Here is a 22107-nt window from a genome sequence, read left to right on the forward strand (position 1 = left end):
AACATAAAAAATCATTTTGAATTTAAAAAAAGAAAAGAACTAAAAAAAACATAAAATAATCATTTAAAACAGTGCAGTTACTGCACATGGCAGAAGCTGGTAAAGAGCATTTCTTAATTCCTCAAATTTCTGGGATGGTAATATACAAATACAAATCAGACAATGGCAGTAAAGCCATGTAGATTTGTTGAATTTATGCTTCTTGCTTTGAAGCCTTGAAAGATTCTATTCATCAAATCAAATTCTCTTCATGATTCTCAGTGAGGTTTGCATAGCCTGTAGATTACTAAGAAAGACACTGATCACCCATCTATACAATGCTGGCCAATTATATAATGAAAATATATTTTTTCATTATACAATTCGCTATATTACCTCTGGTGATGGCAGTTGCTTGGACAGGTGTCCATCCAGTGGCTGGATCAACAGCATGTCTCCTAGAATAGTTTTCAGGTGATGGGCCATTGTAGACTGCTGCTCCAGGCCACAGTGGTTTTCCAGAGAAAGAATCACAGGATAGGAAGAGCGCTGGGGATATAAATAGGATTGTAAGATATCATTTCTCTGTAGCAACCTTTTCGACCATTGTACATAGCAACTTTTTTTTCCTGTTAGTTCAGAGACAACTTTTGGATATAGTTTTGTATAGATCTGCCCTTTCTTTCATGTGGGTTTTAAATATAAAATACAAATAAGAGTACATAAACATTTCCTCATTATGTCTCAGCAGTGGGAAAACAAAACTACGCAACTATTGAAACTGATACTATCTATGAAAATATATGATGACAATCAAGTATATTTCTATACGTAAATCTTGTTGCCAACTTAATTCATGCGATGTGCTGGACAATATAGGGGCTACTCCAGGAGAATAAATCAGTATATTTTCTAGAAGGCCTTAAATATTTTATTTGTATTGGGCTGTGGTGGTGCAGTGGTTGGAATGCAGTATTCCAGGCTAATTCTGCTATTTGCCAAGAGAATGGTTGACTCAGCCACCCATCCTTCCAAGGTCAGTAAAATGAGGACCTAGATTGTTGGGGGCAATATGCCAGCTCTGTAAACCACTTACAGAGGGCTATATAGCACTGTGAGGTGATATGTAAGTCTAAGTGCTATTGCTATTATGAACCAAAGTTAATATGTTATGATATTTACACAATTAAGAATTGTTACCCGGATGCCTTTTTGACCGACACTTTCAGAACATTTCACAACAATTCTGTTGCTATGCTGATTTTTAAGGCCCTAAAAATTTTGGGTGGAGGGTACATGAAAAACCCATCCTACCTTATGAAAATTTATCATTAATTAATCAATTAATTAATCATTAATCAACAGTTGTACAATTAAGCTAGAAGGAATATATGGTGTTAAATTATATAATTTATTAAGCTAGCAAGTGACAAAGCACCATCTTAGAAGTACTGTTTCTATTCTGGATGGTTCTAAAGTAAAGTTTTATTTTCAAAACATCCTGACAATTTATTAGGAAATGAGAATGAAAAGAAACTAGAGGCTATTTCTGTTAGATACGTTAAAGTGCTTGCAAATTTTCAACATTTTTTAAAAATGCCTTAGATCTTTTAAGATTTTGGCATCCCAAAGATCTCATAAGCTTTCAATAAATCTTTTAATATCTTTTAAAATTTAATTCTGGGGCACTGAACAATACAGGGAGTATTGTGAATATTGCATTGCCAATATATGAGTAATACAATGCTACTTGATAAGAAGGGTTGGGAAGCCTCTACTGAAAACTTTTCTTGTTTCACAGAACAAGTAATGCTTCTTCTAATGAAACTTCTAGACGATATCATATATAAATCAAGAATTTTTTTACTTCAACTATTGCTTTAATCAATAATGCTGCATATGAATGATATCATTAAATGTGGTGGGATCACTGGCTAAAAGAGAGGGGGCTCCTCTACTGATAATAAAGAGACATTCTATCTTAGGATTGACTAGGAAAGAAACTCCTGAGATCAAATTCTAGGTCCATATCTGCCACTTCCCAAGGAAAGTCAGACAGTCTGTTAAGATTCCTGTAATATAGTGATCAACAATAAGTTATCTACTTGGGGCTATTTATGAGCAGTTCTGGGTTTTTGCGCCTGACATTAAGATTCTAGTAAAAAAGAAGATCTCAAGTATAAAACTTTTGTCTATTAGTTTAGTCTACCTTGAAGGCATGGTCCCGGATGCTTTCAATTACATCCCGGAAGAGGATCTTGGAGGTAAGAGTATGGCCATGGTAGATAACGGGCTCTCCATTAGAACCTTCCCAGCAGTCCAGCTCCACACAACGGCATCCCTTCATTAATGCCCTGCCAATGGAGGGAGGGAAAAGATAAAGAAATAGATTTTGCATTTCAGAAATGCAACTGGGAATGGATAGAGGTAAAAGATAGTAGAATTTATTGCTTTCATTCTGGCACTCAAGATGTTCAGTTTTGTATGTAATGAAGATGCTTCTCTAAAGCTTCTGAAGCAAATCTAGAATATGTGAAACTATATGCGCTATTAAAATTCAGGAGACACCCACATCTACAATTATATCAATAGACAGTCTAGGAAAGGCAAAGGCTATGCCGGGTAGCATAATCAAACCAATTAATATAGAAGTTGTAGTGTAATCATTTTTTGTAATATTCATAAAACAAAGATTATATTCCAGATCAGACAAATGAAGATCAAGCTCAGGAAATGTAGTCAGACCGGGCAGGTGATGTAAAAGAAATGGTTTAATTTTTGTGTTATACATTATGTGAGCCATTGGACTTTCTATAGCTACTAATATGTAATCTGATTCTCCTGTTGAACGGCCCATCTCTGGCTATCACAAAGAGTCAAATGCTTGGATCTAATACCGGAACTCCCAGAGAGTTCTTGCTTACTTCCTTCAATTCACAAGGACTGCAAATAATATTTGCTGAGTATATCTGCTCTTCACTACATCCTGTTTAAAATGGCCCCTAAACCATTCATTTAAGGACAGTTGGGGATAATTATTATCACATGAATATGAATAATAAGTTTACATGCTACCTAATTAATGGAACTACCTGATCCTAGAAAAGTGAATAAACAGATGGAAAGGGCAATCCCTCCCTAGGTACCAGTCTAATTGTTCCTTTCTGTCATCTTGCCTTAGCCTTGTTCATCTTGTTCTGTTCAACCTATACCCATTCCCATTAATTGGTTATCCTCTCCTAATCCGTTACTCACCCAGTTCCCTTTCAGTTTCCATGAATCATAGATAAAAACTCACAACAGGTGGGTTACCAATTCTCAGGATATGATAGGATCTTTATCCCCAGCTCTGCCCCCAAATATCTGACATTCTGACTTGTTTTCAATTAGACCTTTGTGGATTTCTGAGAGCAATACCTACTCTGCTACCTCCCTTTCTATCAGGTTCTTCAATTTGACCCACACTGGGTATAGCTATTCACAGCTGGGTCATGAAAACTTCTTACCGAACATATGCTTCAGTGCTACTGGCCCCTCCAATCTGATTGTCTGTTAGGTAGGTATTATGGGAGGAAGAGATGAAGTAATGGCATAAAGGCTGGCTCATATCCTGAAAGATCTCAGCATGGACCTGGTTGAGGATGTTTCCCGCTGAAGATAGTAAGTACATTGTGAAACCATCCAGCATCATGAGATTGTGTTGTCTGGCTGTGGAACAGAGACAGTTGGTGAAGCAGGTTTGACTACAATCCATGAAACAGGTTGACCAGATACATTTCATAAGGTATTGTTGTATAAATTCCAAATACCTGAATCTCATTTTTACCCTCTCCCTGCAACAAACAAAATACATAATGTGGTGTCATCTCTCTTTTTTTTCTTCCTTGGTCCACTTTTTGAAGGATAAGGAAAAATGAAGGACCAAAAAATCATGATAAATTCTTGTGAACGAATGTGCGCTTCTAACTTGTTTCCGTTCTCAATGGCTCTTTTACTGTTGTTGTTTTGTTTTTAGTTTAATCTTTTAAACAATTGGATTGGTTTTATGATAAGGTACACGATGGCTCAGGGACTAGGACATTGAGCTTGTCAATCAAAAGGTCGGCAGCTCGGCGGTTCGAATCCCTAGTGCTGCTGTGTAACTTACTTGTCCCAGCTTCTGCCAACCCAGCAGTTTCGAAAGCACATAAAAATGCAAGTAGAAAAAATAGGGACCACCTTTGGTGGGAAGGTAAGAGCGTTCTGTGCGCCTTTGGCGTTGAGTCATGCTGCCCACATGACCACAGAGATGTCTTTGGACAGCGCTGGCTCTTTGGCTTTGAAACGGAGATGAGCACCGCCCCCTAGAGTCGGCAACGACTAGCACGTATGTGCGAGGGGAACCTTTACCTTTATCTTTACTATGTTTTAATACTGTGATTAAACCATCAAAGAATCCACTTTTTAAAAAAAGGAAAGGCAGCATCATCTGATGGATCTTGTTCTGGAGATGAAGGAAGAAGATACTGTAATATCTATCATCTTTCCCAGAAAATAAGACTGGGCTGGGTCTTATTTTCTTTTAGCCTTGAAAATAAGCACTTGGGCTTATTCTCGGGGAGGTTTGTTTTTTTTTAAGTGCAGGAGTTGGTGAGCGCCCCTTAATTGCGGCCCACAGATCAGCTGAGCCAGCAAGGGCCAGGAGTTGCCTCTCATTCTTTCTCTCCGGGCACCTGGAGATGTTTCCAGCACACTTTTGCCAGCCCCAGCCCTGCTTGTGGCACCAGGCAACCTCGCAGCCGAGGCCCCTCTCTTCCGCAGCTAACCTTGTGGCTCTGGAGCAGGCAGTAACCATGGTTTGCGCTCTGCCAGACCTGGAGTTTGGGTGTTGCTCAGGCTGCTGCTACAGTGAAACAGAAGGCCCTCCACATCAGAATCAGCTTTCCCCCACCCGCCTCTCCCCAGCTGCTGTGCCTGTTGTGCCTGTTGCTGCTGGCCTCATGGGGACTCATCACTCTCCTGGCTGCACTGCTTTCAGCCACCCAGCTGGGCTGCTCCTGCCTGGAATGGGGCAACTCAGCAAAGATCTCCGGAACACCACCCCTTCTCCCGGGCTGCCAGGGCCCCCTTCGCCAGTGGTCATTCTGCCCCGAAAGATCTCCGTGGCAGCTCTGCAGTGGGACAGAGGAAAGAGGGGAGATCACTCTTTCCTCCTTTGCACTGCAAAACCCATTACTGAGAGAGGCTGCACGCTGCTTCTGGATGGGAAGGCTCAGTCCACTTAACCAGTTGCCCTCTGCCCTTTATCATCAAATGTCTGTGTGTGTGTGAGAGAGAGAGAGAGAAAGAGAAATGGCAGAGAAGAAAACACTTTCAAGTGTGGCTTGAAGGTCTGACATACTCGTGGAGCCTCTTGGAGCAGGATCCTGCAAGGCTTATTGTGGCCTTGCACGCATGAACGGCATAGCCTCACAAAGACTCATTCTGGTGGAGTTTGGGGGAGAGAAACAAACCAGGGTTTCTGCTGCTTCTGCTTTCCTTGCGTGCAGCCAAAAGTTTGTAAAAGGCAGGTTGGATCAGATCTCTTTCTCCCTCCTTCCCTCCCTCCCTCCCCCCCCCCCTCTCTCTCTCTCTCTCTCTCACACACACACACACACACACACACACACACACAGTCCTTTCTTTGGGATCGCAACACAAACACACATCCCAGGATTGCAAGGCTGAAGCTTTTGGATGGAGCATTTTCGGGATCTGTCCTGCGATACCAAGTAAAGAATGATGGGTAGGAAAAGGGGAGGGGAATTTTCCCACACAGGGAAGGAGGTTTGCTCCAAAGCTATGGAGGCCTCTATGGGTAATACCATTATTGAACTGCATGTCTTGCTCCAGTGAGAGGGGTGCAAGCAGGGGGCTTGGTGGCCACGGAAGACGGGGTTTTGAGGTGCAAAGGAGGAAGGGGTAATCTCCCCCTCTCTCCTCCATCCTGCTGCAGGGCAGCCATGGAGCTCGTGCAGGGCAGCACAACTGCTGGCAAATGGGGCCCTGGCAGGCTGGTGGCTGGGGGGGGGAGTGCCCCAGAGATCTGAGCTGAGTTGCCTGGCCCTTGCTGGCTCAGCGAATCCATGGGCCACATTTAAGATGTCGAACTTCCATGAGGTAACCAGGGAAGGGAAGGGCTGCTTCCTGTGTTGGCCACGCCAACTCCTTGACTGGGGTTTATTTTTGGGGTAGGGCTTATATTAGACCCACCCCAACAATCAGGCTAGGACTTTTTTTCAGGGTGGATCGTATTTTCGGGGAAACACAGTATGTTCAGCAGCCACCATCCATAATAGAGCATCTTCTGAGGAATAAACATCTATTTTTGTGGCTACATGGAGATAATAACTTTCCAAAGACTCAAGGGCAATATTATATTGTTATTTATACGATGCCATCTACATACAGTAAATGGAGCTTTACAAAGAATAGGTTTATTTTTTGTAAATAACTGTGAAGAAGTTCACAGTCTATTAACTGATATACACAGATGAGATGAAAAAGAATGAGGAATGAATGGAAAAGCAGTAAATTAGGAAAATTTACCTGGAATTATTTTAGTTATGTGCACCTAGAGGTAGTCACAACAGTATCTTAGGAGTCATGGAAAAAAGTGGATTAGAAGATAGAACAAAAGAAAAACTGTTAATATTGAGACAATTTGAGAGACAGAAATTAGGAGCAGGAAAGAAGTAGACTTTCAGAGGCTGAGACAGGTCCTCCAGTGGCTAAGACAGGTACAGGTTGACAACAATGGGTTATAAATAGGAAGGATATGGAAGCCTTGAAGATAAGATTGAGAAGCTTGTGGAGAGAGAAAAATCAGAGATGAGTGTTGAGACTGAAGATTTTCAGGGTAATTTAAAGAGTTAAAATATTGGCAAATAAACCATTTTCTCAAAAGAACACTAAGTTAATATCAATACATAGAGGTCAACACAAACAACCAGAAAAATATGCTGTATTATGGATTCCTCAGATTCTGTGGAGAGTCTGCTAAATTCTTAGCTTGTAGAGGAAGCGGCTGTAAGCATCCTGTGACCTGTGAATCAGATTCCACACAAGTGACTGCTCATTCAGCCTTGGAAGACTACCAATCTCTAAATCATATTACCAGTTAAAGAGTGCAGATATCAGCATGATTCCACAGGAGAAGGGAATATCTAATTAGGAAAATATTCGAATGTTTTCCAATATTGTTAGAAAACAACACTGTTGTTCTTCAACAAGACTCTCAAAAATGTACCCTAACCTAAAACCTAATTGCTGGAAATGCAAACAAGATACCTACTTCTATATATGGTGGCTTTGCCCAGAAGTCAAAAATTTTTGGATTAAAATGCAAAAATGGCTAAAAGAAATCACAATGTAATATAGAATTGAAACCTGAACTGTTTCTTCTGGGGATTATTAAAGGAAATTACCCTAAAAGGATTAAATATTTGATTATTCACATAACCAGAGCAGCAAGAATCGTACTCGCAGAAGCCTGGAAAATGTCCACTATACCAACAGACTGTGCAATAATCTGGAAACTTTTCGAATGTGCAGAAATGGACAAACTTACTTTAGAATTAAATAATAAGGAAGACTCGGAATACTATTTAACTTGGGAAAATTGGTATCAATAGATAGAAATTAAAAATAAGGAATGTATAGAATAAAATAAGATATAAAATGTGTTTAAATATGTGTTATCAAATGTGTTGATTAAATAGGAATATTTGGGAATAGATGTACAAAGTTAAGAATTATGTACTGTCAGAATGACGTTGAATTGTATAATTATTACAGATGTATTTTTGTTATAGATGTATTTTAACTTGTATTTTAGGATTTTAAATGTTAATAAAGGTTTAAAAATAAATAAATAAATAAATAAATAAATAAATAAATAAATAAATAAATAAATAGGAATAGGAATAGGAATAGGAATAGGAATAGGAATAGGAATAGGGTTTATATAAGCCCTGTATCCTATTAGTCAATATGGAAAATTGTTGGAGTGAGCTTTGTGGACTTCTTTGGCTCTTAACATGCAGCCTGTACTTGCATGACCTAAGTTTTCTATCTTCAGCCTCTTCGAAGCAGCCTTGCACTCCAACATAGCTGAAACTCTGCATTATCTTTTCAACTCTTTCTTGTTCTCCAATAACCCACCTCTGTCTCGGCCCTAGCTTCTGCTGAAAGCGTTATGACAGATTAATAAAAGTTTATAAATTTGTAACTGTGGCTTTATATTGGCTTGGGGTTTCAGGCTAGCACAAACATAGAGAGAAAATAATATTTATTTGGTAATGAAATATCTGCAAGAAAACCATCAAGCTCAGAGAGCACCAAGGATATATTCTGTAATCAGGAAGTTTGGATATAAAAGATGTATCTCTAAATGATATAAATTACCGGTATTTTAGAATAGAATTTCTGTCTCCCAAGCATTTGGTACTGGCATTATTAAAAGTACCCTATCCTGTGCTCTAAATTAAGCTGCTGTGATGGAAAATCATTCACAGACTTCTTTGTTTAACAAGATAAAAGACTATTTCTGAGCAGAAGAAATGCTTAGGTGTCTTGATACACTTTGGATTGAGGTTCCTAGTGATATTCTTGTTATTGATATCAAAAACACCTCGGTTGAATATATTTGAAATACTGTTGTTCCCTAATTTTGAAATATATTCACAAGCCATTGGTGGGCCTTGGTTCTAGGGGAAAATGAAGTAGTTTTCCAAGCCCGGTGCCAGTCCACATATAGTCTAGACCAGGGGTGTCAAACTTAAGGCCCGTGGGCAAGTGACATCGAGCTGGCCATGCCCACCCTGGCCATGCCCACTTGGGGGCCCCAAGGTCAAACACAATCCTGATGTGGCCCTCAATGAAATCGAGTTTGACACCCCTGGTCAGGGCCAATGTATCTCAACCTTAGAATTTTTAAGAATTTTGGGAGTTAAACTCCACATATCTCAAAGTTTCTGAGGTTGAGAAATATTAGCTTAAGCAAAGATATTTATGGCTGCTGTAGAGACAGATGAAGAACTACTTTTGCCGTGTTTTGAAAGCTAAAGCATCATTCTCTGGTATTAGACTGAAATGTTAAGGTCAAAGGAAAGAGGGCAGAGCCCCAGAGAAAGATTCAGGCAGGGTCAAAAAAACTGGAGCAGAAAGTGCCATTGTCAATATATAACAAAGACAGGAGGGCTTGGGAGGATATTAAAATTTGTCCTCAAAGAACTTATATTTCCATAAATTATCCATTGGAAAAATCAGAGAAGCACCTAGGAATGGAAGACAGAATAGCAGGAGAAAATTTTAGGAGAGAGAAGTAGAAATAAGTATCTTCAGCAAAGTCATGATACAGAGTTCGAAGTAAAAAAGGAATTCCAAAACAAAACAGAAGAAGGAAACCAAGGAAAGAATAAGTGCTTGTAATAATGTATTGTCCATAATACAAACATTCATTTTTGTGTATCCTACCATAATTGCAATCCTGGACATTGAATCACAATTAAAATTAGACATGGAAAAGATGAAATTAGTTCCAAAATGTATCTCCCATGGCTGCAGTTACGTATATACTTTTGGCAGGGCTGAAAATGGACCAAAAGTTAAAAGCTAATTAAAATGTCATAAAAATGGTTGTTGTTCTGATTGTAAAAGATCTGGCCGCAAAGTATTTTGGCCACAACAGTAGCAATGAGCAAATGCAGAAAGAATGAATCAGGCTCCTGCACTTTTCCTTATATTGAAGACAGAATTTGGCTACGTATACAAATTCCTGTTTAATACAGTGATTACAGGTCTAATTGTCCAGTTTTAATATGCTTGGGATTGACTTGAAAAATACAGAACAAAATACCAATAAGGAATAAAGTCACTTTCTGAAGAAAAGATGCCAATGGAGGTTAAATATGAGATCTAGTGCCATCTGAAAGATTGTTTCAGTTGATATTTTTACAAGAAGACACTCCTTATCTCTTACATTTCTTACTAAGTATTGCAATCTCTTCTGTATGTTCATATGGGCACTGACTGTATACTACTAGCAAAACTGAACTTGCTTGATTTATTGTTGTACCAAGCAAAGTTCCAGAGAAAAGCAGTTATGCAAGTAAATCATCCTATAAACCATACATGTTACACAAACTGGGACCTTGAAGTTTTAGGACCGAGTTAAGGAGCTGGGCAAAGGTGACTTCTTTGCTTTTCTATTCCAAAGGTGTCTAGAATTTTAAACCCAAAATCAAAGTTTAATTTTTTTCCACTTCAAGCACAAAGTCCAGAAGCAGTTTCCATGTAGAAACAAAAGTACCTATATTCTTTTCTTTGATCAAAACAGTCAATTTAGCCATCTCTGCCAGAAGTATTTTACTAGATCATTTCCTGTATTTGGCCTGCACTATTTCCTCTCTTTGTTACTTTATACAGTACAATATTTAAAAAAATCAAAGGAATTCAGTTACTAAAACCAAGCAAATCATTTTTTTCTGCAGTACTCCCAATCCTAGTAGTCCCTATACTTTATTTGTTACAAGCCTGTCAGTATTGGATTGACTACCTTTCCAGAAGTGGGAGCAGAAAGAAAATTTTGTGGCTTGTTCCACAAAAATAATGACCTTCATGCAACCTGTATCAGGTTCCTGATCAGCTGGGATACCTAAGTAGCCCAATCTTTCTGGATGTTCTTTCAATATGCCGCCATAACAAACAATAGTGCCTGGAGGACAAAATATTGTAACTGGCTTGCAGGAAAATTTACTATCATATTTTTGAGATACACGTAACACATTCATACCTTTCTCATTGAGCTCATAAGTCTGAATGATATGCTGAGCTTGTTGCAAGCTCGTTTCTTCACCCTGATCATGCAAAAATTCCTGCAGTTCCTCAGTAGAAAGCACACAGTCCACTCCTGAATATTGGTGGAAGATGTCCTCTAGTTCAGGCCGTTTCATTAGTCGTGTACAGAACTCCTCAATCTCATATTCTTCCAAGCGGTCATTGTTTGATTTGTCACACTCCTGGTAAAAGAGAGACAGAGGAATAAATGAATTGCAATGAAAACTGTATCAGAGCACCTGATTAGCATCTGAATTTCTAACATGGGAAAGGGCAACTTTCAGGTGTACTGGTACTATAATTCCCCAATTTCCAAGCTAAAACAGTTGCCAGGAACTCCCAAGATTTCCCAAACTGACGTGCTTTAGATATGCCTTAAAATTGCAGTCCCAATATGTCTAAAGCATAACAATTTGGAAAAGACTGCACTACACTAAGAGTTATCTGCTTTTCCCCCTTTACGTTGCAATTAGAACAGGTAATTGAAAACAAAGCACATCTGCATAACATACATTGTTTAGATTGCAGCAACAGAAAAATACATAAAATTACGAAGAGCATTAAAAACTACTTGGTTCAGAATGAAATACAGTAAGTATTAGGGCCTGGGACCCATGTTCTGTATTATTTATTATCAAAAGTTGCATTAAAGAAGAACATAAAATCACCAAATAAAGAGACAACACTTCTCTCTCTTGTCTACATGAGTTGTCTCGAGACTTTTAAACAGACTTTTGTGCAGAGCTTTGGAGTTAATAACCTAGCAAGACTGAAAGGTCTACAACAGCAAGTGTAATGGAAGGGAAACTAAGAGTAGAAACAAAATAGTATTCATTATGTTCTAGGACTGAGCAAAACAGTACCATGTTTTGGGTGGGAAAGACATATTATATACATTCCTCCAAACCTGAAGCCCAAATAACATTGTGAGGTAGATTGATCTATGAAACAATAGTTCAAAATCATCCAGTGAATTTCCACAGTAGATAATGGACTTAAATCTCAGTCTTTGTCCAATATTTTAATTAGTACAGAAACTATGGAACATACAAAGGTGTCAAAGCATCTTTTTTATATAAAGCAACTGCTGAAAAGGGCATGAAACAGAACCCAGAAGACAAGACAGAGACAAGACACAAATACCTTAAAAAGCTGATAGGCATAGATGTCATTCATATCTATGTTTACTATTCGCAACATGTTTTTGATCTCTTTGAAACTCATCTTATTGTCTTTGTTCTTGTCGGCTTCATGTAAGATGCTATGGATCCAGGTAGGGCCTAATGTAAGGATAATATAAAAAACTGGGAAGCATCTGCCTTAAAATTTAAATTCACTCTCCTTCTGTCTTACATAGTTAATTCAAGAAAATTGTGAAGATGAGTCTTAATAAATACTCTTGAAAAAGGGAAAGAGTGTTGGGGCATATTTTAAATGCAGAAGACTGAGTACAAAGGTATCAACTATCCACAAACATTTGAATGAGCAATTTTTATCTATGGTAATTCTTAGACATATGATTAAAATGTCTTTATCAAATTCAAGTTGTAAGAAAAGAAAAAATTCTGGCCATATAACCTGTTTCAGAAAAAAATAAATTGCTGTTTCTAAAGCCAATAAATTATCCTTTGTTAGGTAAGGGTTTTCAAACAGAGAATGATTACACTCCAGCAACATCACTGCCATAGAATTCCTTTGCTGATGCATTTTGGCCTTTGAGGCATAATTCAGCTTTTTACTCTGTGGCCATTGCCCTACATACAGCATTCCCCTGTCATGGAAGATGCTACAAGATAATAGGGATAAGATGCTTCCTAATTCTATTTGCTTCTTTTGTGCATCACCCGTGCCCAGCAATCCATGAAACCAAATGTGGGTCCAAATCCCATTTTGAATATGGTATCGTATGTATTTTTAAAACTCAGATGTCTAGTATTTAACACAAGCCGAGGCATAGATTTTAAAAAGAGAAAGGAGGGTTTTGTATTGATTCAACAAAAACTTCTTTTCTCTATGCCTCAGCTTTAAGGAGGAATAATATCTACCACACTTCTAAGTCTTTGCCAATATAGAAAGAAAGGATATTGCTCAAGCTTTTCTCGCTGGCTCATGGCTTCACATCTGACCATCAGTTTTGTGAGTCCCCTCACCCACTGCTGGGCTTCAATCCCAGTCCGAGCAGCCAGATCCAGGTTTTTCCGTTTCCCCCTGAAGACTATAGTGAAGCACTGCTCTTCTGCAAAAGAACCACCAAATTTCCGAAGCCCCTCAGATTGGTAACCTTCACGTACACTTTCAACATGGAGGATGGAGACTGAAAGACAAGGCATCAAATTCATTGAGAGAGATAACAATTAAAAATATTTCTAGGTGTCTCAACTCACCGAATACCTACCACTTTCAGTGAAAATGTTTTCATTTACCATAAGAAAGCAGGGAAAGACTATAGTTGCCTCACACCATGGGATAAACTGTATATACCTTTGATAAATAAGCAAATACTAGAGCATAGAACGAGCAGGCAAAAGACTCAAGATTCAATTCATAATATTTCACCATAGGGCTGGAGAAACCAGTCTCTGAGACCCTGGAGAATGGATGCCATTACTGCCAATTAACCCTTCCTGATCTGATGTCTTTCAACCATACTGAATTCTAACTCCCATCATTCCAGAGCAGCAGACAGAAGGTGGGGCCAAAGTAGAGGGATCAGTGTTTGGCTCTGATAAAAGATAGCTTTCTTTATTTCCCATCCAAGAGTCTATCAAAAACTCATAAGAAAAAAATTGTCCGGAATAAAGGTTTTATGATGCCTGGAGGGCAGGATGGGAATAATAATCTAGCACTCCTAGAAGAGGAGGCATATCTAAGACCAGGATGTGTTTTATTTAGCACTTTAATTTGTTCAAACATTTCTCATTTACCATCTTAAATGGCAATTTTAAATACCTCTGGAAAAAGAGCTCCAACTTAGGAGCTTTAGCAGAGCTTTTGTTTATATGATTTATTCAGGTATTCCTCGACTTATGACCACAACTGAACCCACAATTTCTGCTGCTAAGTGAGACATTTATTAAGTGACTTTTTACTACTTTTCTTTTTTTTTTTTATTTATTTATTTATTTATTAGATTTTTATACCGCCCTTCTCCCGAAGGACTCAGGGCGGTGTACAGCCAAAAAGATAGAAACTCAGAATATATACAATTAAAACAAAAAATTTAAAACAGAGCATATTAGAAAAGGCCGACATTAAAAATTTTAAAATTTAAAAAATTTAAAAATTTAAAAACCCTAACACAATAAAACCCCAATTAAAATTAATAAAACTATTAAGCCAGTCCCGCTTGAATAAATAAGTATGTTTTTAGCTCACGGCGAAAGGTCCGAAGATCAGGCACTTGGCGTAGGCCAGGGGGAAGTTCGTTCCAGAGCGTAGGAGCTCCAACAGAGAAGGCCCTGCCCCTGGGGGCCGCCAGCCGACATTGTTTGGCGGATGGCACCCTGAGAAGACCCTCTCTGTGTGAGCATACGGGTCGGTGGGAGGCAAAAGGTAACAGCAGGCGGTCCCGTAAGTACCCGTCACAGTTGTTAAGTGAATCGCTGCAATTGTTAAATTAGTAACATGGTTTTTAAGTCCATCCCCATGGACTTTGTCAGAAGGACACAAAAGGTGATCACATGACATTGCAACTATCGTAAATATGAATCAGCTGAAATTTGATCACATGACCATGGGGATGCTGCAACGGTCATGTGAGAAACAGCTATAAGTCACTTTTTTCAGTGCCACTGTAACTTTGAACAGTCATTAAACAAACTATTGTAAGTTTGTTCTACCTGTTTCGATCCACTTTTACTATATTAAAAATTAAAATTGACACATTCATAGAATGTTTATTCATTCATATAAAAATAACAATATTAAGTCCATAAGATATTAACATAAATATACTTTTCATGGAAAAAATATATTTTAACCAATAAAAAAAGAATGGTGTTGTTTTAAATTTTTGCAAGTATCTTCTTGCAAACAGCTGGCAAATAATTATGATTTTACAGGAACTCTGAGAGGGCCCTGGGGGATCCCCAGGGGTCCTCAGAGCACACTTTAACAAAGACTGCCCTAGAGTTCATCACAGACTGTAAGTTTCTCTTCTGCCAGATATCCACAAGAGGCCCATTTACACTGGCTTCCTAATGTTGGTTTAGAAGTTCTTATAGTTTGGAAAGTAGAAGGCAAGAAGTGTTGGGAAAAAATGAAACAAGAAATGGAATCTGAAATTCCAAATTTTTCAACCCTCTTTTCACTTGAAGACAGTGATTGAAATTATTCCTTTTATGGTTTAAAAATGCACACTACCTGTGGAAGCAGGTACACCTACATTCTTAATGCCTGCAGATCAGTGGTGGGTTTCAAATTTTTTTACTACCGGTTCTGTGGGTGTGGCTTTGTGGGCATGGCATGGTGAGCATGGCAGGGGAAGGATACTGTAAAATCTCATTCCCACCGCACTCCAGGGGGAGGATACTGCAAAATCCCCATTTCCTCCCAATCAGTTGGGACTCAGGAGGCAGAGAATAGATGGGAGCGGGGCCAGTCAGAATGTTTACTACTGGTTCTCCAAACTTCTCAAAATTTCCGCTACCAGTTCTCCAAAACTGGTCAGAACCTGCTGAAACCCACCTCTGCTGCAGATCCTCCCTCCCTCCCCTCCAAGCCAAATGGATTTGTCTTGTGACATAGTCTTATTCTGAGAAGAAAAATTAATAAGAAGTCTTGAAAAATTAAGTAAAAATATAATGAAAGTCACAGCCCAACATAAAAGGAAAAAAAGTGAGAAGAAAAAATCCTGCCATCTTCGAAACCAATAACGAAAATGGTGAATAGAGTTAACACAATCCCACTACTTCTCCATTGTTTCAGATTACTAATAGGCTTCCAGCCACAATTCAAGAGCTGGTAATGAGGTACAAGTCCTATACAGCTAGAATTAATTCACTCATAACATGGTGGAAAGACCTATGAAGTGAGGAGGGTATATATGAGACAACAGGAATTCTCTGCGTGGATGTCTTATTTTAGAACTCCTTTCCCCAAGAAGTTAATTAAAACTCCCTCTCTCACAGTTTTTAGAATATTTTTCACCACTTTTCAATTCTAGCCAAATCTTATCAGTGTCTATCTTGGGGGAATCTTACTCCTGTTGACTTATTGCAACTGCTGCTTTTAGAATTTTGATTTATGTTGTTGTTGAGTTTATACTTTTAACTTATTATCTTCACCTAGAATCATTTGGGTTGGATGGCATATGAATTTAAATAAACAATCTGCAGTATATCATTGCTATATAACATGGGTCCCTGGGCCATGGACCCGTACCAGTCCGCACCCCATTGGCAACTGAGCGCACAAGCAACAGGAAAGCGCAGAAAGCTTCATTTTTGCATGTATGGGAACTAGGATGCGTCTGCGAAATCATCTCCTCTCCATTGCCACTGCCTCTCTATGGAGCTAGAAAGATTAGGGACCGCTGCTTTATAATCCTTTGCATTGTAGGAGACATAATTCCCCAATGGGTTTGCCCACCCCACTCATACTGGCAGAATGGACCTATTACAGACCCCATCAGTCAAGTAACTGTGGCTGGTGGGGTCCACGAGAAGAGCCTTTTCTGCCACAGCCCCCACTCCTAGGAACATCTTTCTATTGGAGGTGAGATCCTCTCCCTCCCTCTTGATCTTCAGGAAAAACATTAAAACTTGGTTGTGCCCATTGGAGCATGGGGCCCTGAAGAAGCTGTTGGCTGGAGATGATTGGTGCAATAACAGAGAAAGCACCACCACCTCTCCATTGCAAACCAGTGGGGTTTTTTTTTAACTTGTTTTAATCGTTTGTAATTTTAGATTGTTTTTATAATTGTTTTTATATCTGTGTTTTATTATATTGTAAGCTGCTCACTTTGAGCCACAAGATGGGCAGCATATTCATTAATTTATAATTAATTGATTAATTACATGTTCCAGCATTTCAGTTCAAGTGAAACCAATCTTAGACATATTGGCCAATTTGCCCTTCAACATTTTCCACTATCTATGAAATACCTTCATTTTTACCTCACCAAGTATGTGAATTACCGTATATACTCGAATATAAGCCGATCCGAGTATAAGCCGAGGTCCCCAATTTTACCCAAAAAAACTGGGGTAAACTGGGGACTCGAGTATAAGCCGAGGGAGGGAAATGAGGCAGCTACCGGTCAGGGAAAGCCTCCCTCCCTCAGCCGAGGAGGCTGGCGGCTCCCCCGCCTCTCACTGCACCGCAGGGCTTCCCGCTAATGCAAAAGCCCGCCAAGTTTGCACCATCCGGTATAATGTGAAAAAAAGAAGAAAAAAAAAAACTCGAGTATAAGCCGTATATACTCGAGTATAAGCCGAGGGGACGTTTTTCAGCACAAAAAACGTGCTGAAAAACTCGGCTTATACTCGAGTATATACGGTAGTTATTATTTCTGAGAATCCTAGTTTGGGGAATTTGAATCTCCATGTCTGACATAGCAACTTTAAAAAAAGAAAAGATACAATTAGTTGCTTCTGATTAGTAGTTGTGGGTGCAATATGACTCTGAGTGATGATTTCAGAAAGAACGTTCTTAGTATTACACATCAAAAACATTATGCAGTCTTTCAACCTGTATTCCAGATCACATTTTCTTTGGAAAGAAAATCAGTACATTGAAAATGGTGGGAAACAATAGGAGAATAATTAATGTAAGGCAATTAATGTAATTTAATGTAAGGGATGTCTAATAGATATTATGAACATGAAAGAAAGAAGAAAATTGTTATTAGAAAAAATTGCACTATTATAGAAAACATGGTTTAGTTCAGGAGAGGAAGAAAGATTTGAAACTAATTTCCCCTTAATTATATCAGAAATAAATTCATCTGGAAAATTACTTTATGACTTTTCATGATTTTATTATGTTACCCTACGAGCAATTAAATTTTTTTCAGAATCCCAGTAGTTTTGTTTCCTAGTGAGGATCTATGGCTGACATCTCTGAAAGATCGGGAACGGCATTGCAGCAGAGATTAGCAGCCAGATGGTAAATTCTGACTGGCTGTTGTCTTTCTCACAAAGAAGAGATTGTGAGACCATCCACTTGCCTCCTGGACAGTTGCTTCTCAGGAGAAGACTGTATTCCTGGCCTAGTGAGTTACCCCCTGACAGAGACGGATAGCAAGAGCACCTGATTGACAGTCATCACAGACAATTTCAGTGTCACATGCCCAAGCAAGTCTATATTTTTAAAAAAAAAAAAACCTACACCAAGCTCTTATATTTAGCAGTCAAGCCACAATTCAACATATTTAATCTTCATGCAATTTTTCCTTGCCTTACCCTGTCCTAATAAAGTAGTTACCTTTCAAAATGCATTCCGGCAAGGCAGTGTTACCCCTATCAAGTTAAAAAAAAAATAAGAAAAGAAAACAAATAAACCCATGCCTTCCTACTTCACACCCTGTTCTCAGAGGAATCAACCATGAGTAACTCATACAGGAGTCAGGAGAGTACAAGAATTTCTTGTTTGTGAATGGGAAGATCTACTTTTACAAATTAAGACTAAGCCATGAATCAGGAAGTCTTCAGTCACAATTCTTTGTCTATTCCTGTCCTCCTTCTCTCTCCTCTTTTTTTTTTTTTTTAGGAATATTTTAATTGTTTTCAGTATAGGTAAAAAGGCAAGTCAGAAACAAAGAACTAAAATAGGACAGGAATGCAACAACATCATATCCATTATATAATGGAGCCGTTAATAAAATAACTCTGACCACACATGGAAAAATAGTGGTCCATTTCAGAGTACATAGGTAGGATGTGAATATCTTAATCAAAGATTTAAAGTCTCGAATGGCAGAAACTTTGCACTGAAGTAAAACAAACATTTAATTCCTTATAGATTATTACATAAATTCTGAATTTTTGATACAGTTCAATATCACCTGTAACCTTATTTAATTACTACCCAATTAACAGTGTGGCAGTTAAAAATTAAATTGATGCAAAATTTGTCCATCGCTACAACTCTTTTCTTGAGAAGAAAATCAGAAGTAAAAGGCTTCATTATTTAATGAATAATATAGTTATAAGTATTAGGAAAACAATAGATATATTATTTAACTGTGAACTGACAATCTGTCTTTAGAAAAAGAACAACAGTGACATGGGTGGGTGGCTCAGGCTGTAAGACAGCCTGTTATTAAACACAGCTGCTTGCAATTACTGCAGGCTCGAGTCCCACCAGGCCCAAGGTTGACTCAGCCTTCCATCCTTTATAAGGTAGGTAAAATGAGGACCCAGATTGTTGGGGGGGCAATAAATTGACTTTGTATATAAATATACAAATAGGATGAGACTATTGCCTTACACAATGTAAGCCGCCCTGAGTCTTCGGAGAAGGACGGGATATAAATGTAAATTAAAAAAAAATTCAAATTTTCTTGCAGTTAAACCTTTTCTTTGAATCCGGTATAACTGATTGCTTGTTTTCATTTTCTTCATACAAAATGATTTACCAAACTCACAACTGTTGTATAAAACATCTAAAAACTATAACAATAAAAGGAGGAAATGGTGAGAAATATAACCCATGTGAAAGTAATTGAAGTTGAGATGGTTGCTGTTATTGTTTTATGTAGGATCTGGTTAACTAAAATGTGATAGGATTTTTGAAATGTTTTACTCTGTATAACAAAGTCTATGGGATATTCTATATTTACGAAAATAATTAATCTTTTGCAAAAGAATGTAAAAGTAATTTTGCTCTGCTTTCAAGCTCCATTTTTTCATATTTGAATAAACATTTCATATCTGACTTAAATGGGAAGCTGAAATGACAACTGGTGCGTACAAACAAGAAAAGCTTGAATAAAAATGATCTGATGACAGTTTTATATTGAATTACATTAATCCCAGGAAAGACAAAATTTAGCTGTGATTATCTGTGAAGAAAGAATACTGTCAAAGACAAAGCCAGGATTTTTTTTAAAAAAAATGATTTTTTTCTGTTTTGTCACAGATACTGATTGTAGCCTCCAATAAGCATCTAGAATAAATAGTCACTACAGTGTTATGCTAACATTTTATCCCACAATGGTGGAAATCTCTGAAGCTGTAGATCAGAAGAAAACCTATAATACTTGATACATAATTAGATAGGTGTGTGTGTGTGTGTGTGTGTGTTCCTTTTCTCTCTATCACTATAGTCCTCTTCCATGCAAAATATCATGAATCTCCATCTTTTCTCATCAGCATCGATTTTCCAACTAATTGAGCTTATCAGCCTTGAATGTCAAAGATGGGAAGATGTCTCAGTTCTTAATTCTGGAATAAGCAACAGTATGATTTTTCTAAGTGTTTAGCCCAGAAATATTGCAAATACTAGATCATAAGAATGTAAGTTAAACAGATGAAATTAACACACTTAGTAAAATTCTAAATAAAACACTTGTAAATACTTTGAAACTTACAAATATGTTTGGAGCGAGCCTTTTTAAAACGAGTCTCAAACCAGATAGACATCCCATCTTCAAGAAGCTGGAACAGCCTTTGTTTCTGGGGCTGATAAGTCTTAACTTTCCAGAAAAAAGTTCCTTGCAACATCACCTTAATATCTTCATCATCCGTCAAACCTAGAGAGAAAGCGGTAGGGGGCAAAGATGAAACAAATTTAGTACTTAATGTGCATCTTGAAATAAAAGAGCAAGAGGCATTGCTTTTTACTATGATTTAGAACTTGACTGCAAAACTTTGTTTTCTGGGCAAATCTTGGAATCTGTAAAATACTAGATCAAATGAACTTTTCACTTATCTACAATTAGCCAACACCATCCAGAAGAATTCAAGAGGCAAGAAAACAACCACAATTTCTATTTTCCTTTCTTCCTATCTTTTGGTTTTAAAAAGCCTGTATTCCAACATTTTGGGGGAAAATCATTTTTATGGTAAGGTTTGGAAACTCCCACAGTACTTCTTAAGATCCAATTATCAATGTCTAACTTGCACATTTTCTGATTCTTTGTCAACACCAATATGATTCCGAACAATGATACAATGAAAAATGAGCCAGTGCTCAATTTCCAGAGCAGGCAAACCCAAAAGATCAGAAGAAGACAAAAACAAAAGTGGGGTGACAATCAGGTTTCAGATCCAAAAGACAAAGCACAAGCAATTACTCAAATAGGCAAGATATTCGGGTTTACGAATCAAATCAAGATCAATGTGATACAAAGCAAGTCATGCCTTTACTGGGTCCTGACTCTATTGATCCAAATTGTTGTACTATACCTCCAATGACAGCATAGATTTTGATAATAGCAAAGATTAGCCAGAAACTACCATTCTCAAGAGCTGAATCTGATGCACAGAAAGAATTGCAAACTTGGAATCTATAGTTGGCACCAAATGTAGCCACCTACTTTTTGATCTGGCCTACCCATTTCAACAGTATAATTACTACTGTGCAGGAGTTGCTCTAGCTGATTGTAGGCATCCAAGTTTCCAAGGTACTGCACTGTTTCCTACAATGCTTTTAGAAGATCTTCTACCCTACACGTTAATATATTTTCTAGCCACGAGAGGATGTACTAAATGCCTATTCATTAAAATCTCTGGCTCAGGATACAGAAATATTTCCTCATTCAGCTGGCCTCCTAAAGTCACCTTCTTGTCCTTTAACAAACAGATGGAAAAATAAGTCCTTTCCCACAGGGCATTCAGAGAAATGTAACTGTGGACAGTGACAAGTATTTTTTAAAAATATTCTATTTGCACCTTATTGGAATTTTAAGTCTTACAATTAGGAGGAATACATTACCACAACTATAAACCTAAGGCCACGGATCATGTTTTGTATCCCATCAGTAAGCGAGAACCCTTCCACATCAACAACAGTTTTATCAAACTCTAAATCAGGGGTGTCAAACTAAACGCCCACAGGCCGGATCTGGCCTATGGGGTGCTTAGATCTGGCCCATGGGGCCATTCTGGAAAAAGCAAAGGACTGGCTCATGGTGCCTCCTCCAGTGAAAACAGAGCTCCGTTTTTGCTGGCAGAGAGCTGCAGGAGGCTGTCATGGCTGAAAATGGAGCCTCGATGAGTGACGTAGAGCTGGCCACACCCATCCCAGCCACATGCACATACAAGCCCCCTAAGGTCAAATACAACTTTAATGTGGCCTTCAATGAAATAAGGTTTGACAGCTCTGCCC

The 22107-nt window shown here is 38.3% G+C and overlaps 1 protein-coding gene across 6 annotated transcripts in view; it reads right to left on the minus strand.

The window, feature by feature from the left end:
* PLCD3 (phospholipase C delta 3) overlaps window positions 1–22107 on the minus strand; it is a 117689-nt gene that overhangs the window by 48597 nt on the left and 46985 nt on the right. For all 6 annotated transcript variants that reach the window (XR_009154791.1, XR_009154790.1, XM_058179657.1 and 3 more), the window contains 7 exons: window positions 20369–20530; window positions 12922–13150; window positions 11980–12109; window positions 10793–11018; window positions 3486–3687; window positions 2189–2333; window positions 376–528 (listed from right to left, as the gene is read on the minus strand). Coding sequence is in view for 4 of the 6 variants with exons in the window: in XM_058179657.1 (XP_058035640.1) it covers window positions 376–528; window positions 2189–2333; window positions 3486–3687; window positions 10793–11018; window positions 11980–12109; window positions 12922–13150; window positions 20369–20530 (1247 nt within the window). In the remaining 2 variants the exon portion in view is untranslated. The remainder of the gene's footprint in view (window positions 1–375; window positions 529–2188; window positions 2334–3485; window positions 3688–10792; window positions 11019–11979; window positions 12110–12921; window positions 13151–20368; window positions 20531–22107) is intronic.

Source organism: Ahaetulla prasina, chromosome 4, assembly GCF_028640845.1.
Source record: "Ahaetulla prasina isolate Xishuangbanna chromosome 4, ASM2864084v1, whole genome shotgun sequence".
In the NCBI taxonomy this organism is placed as follows: Eukaryota; Metazoa; Chordata; class Lepidosauria; order Squamata; family Colubridae; genus Ahaetulla; species Ahaetulla prasina.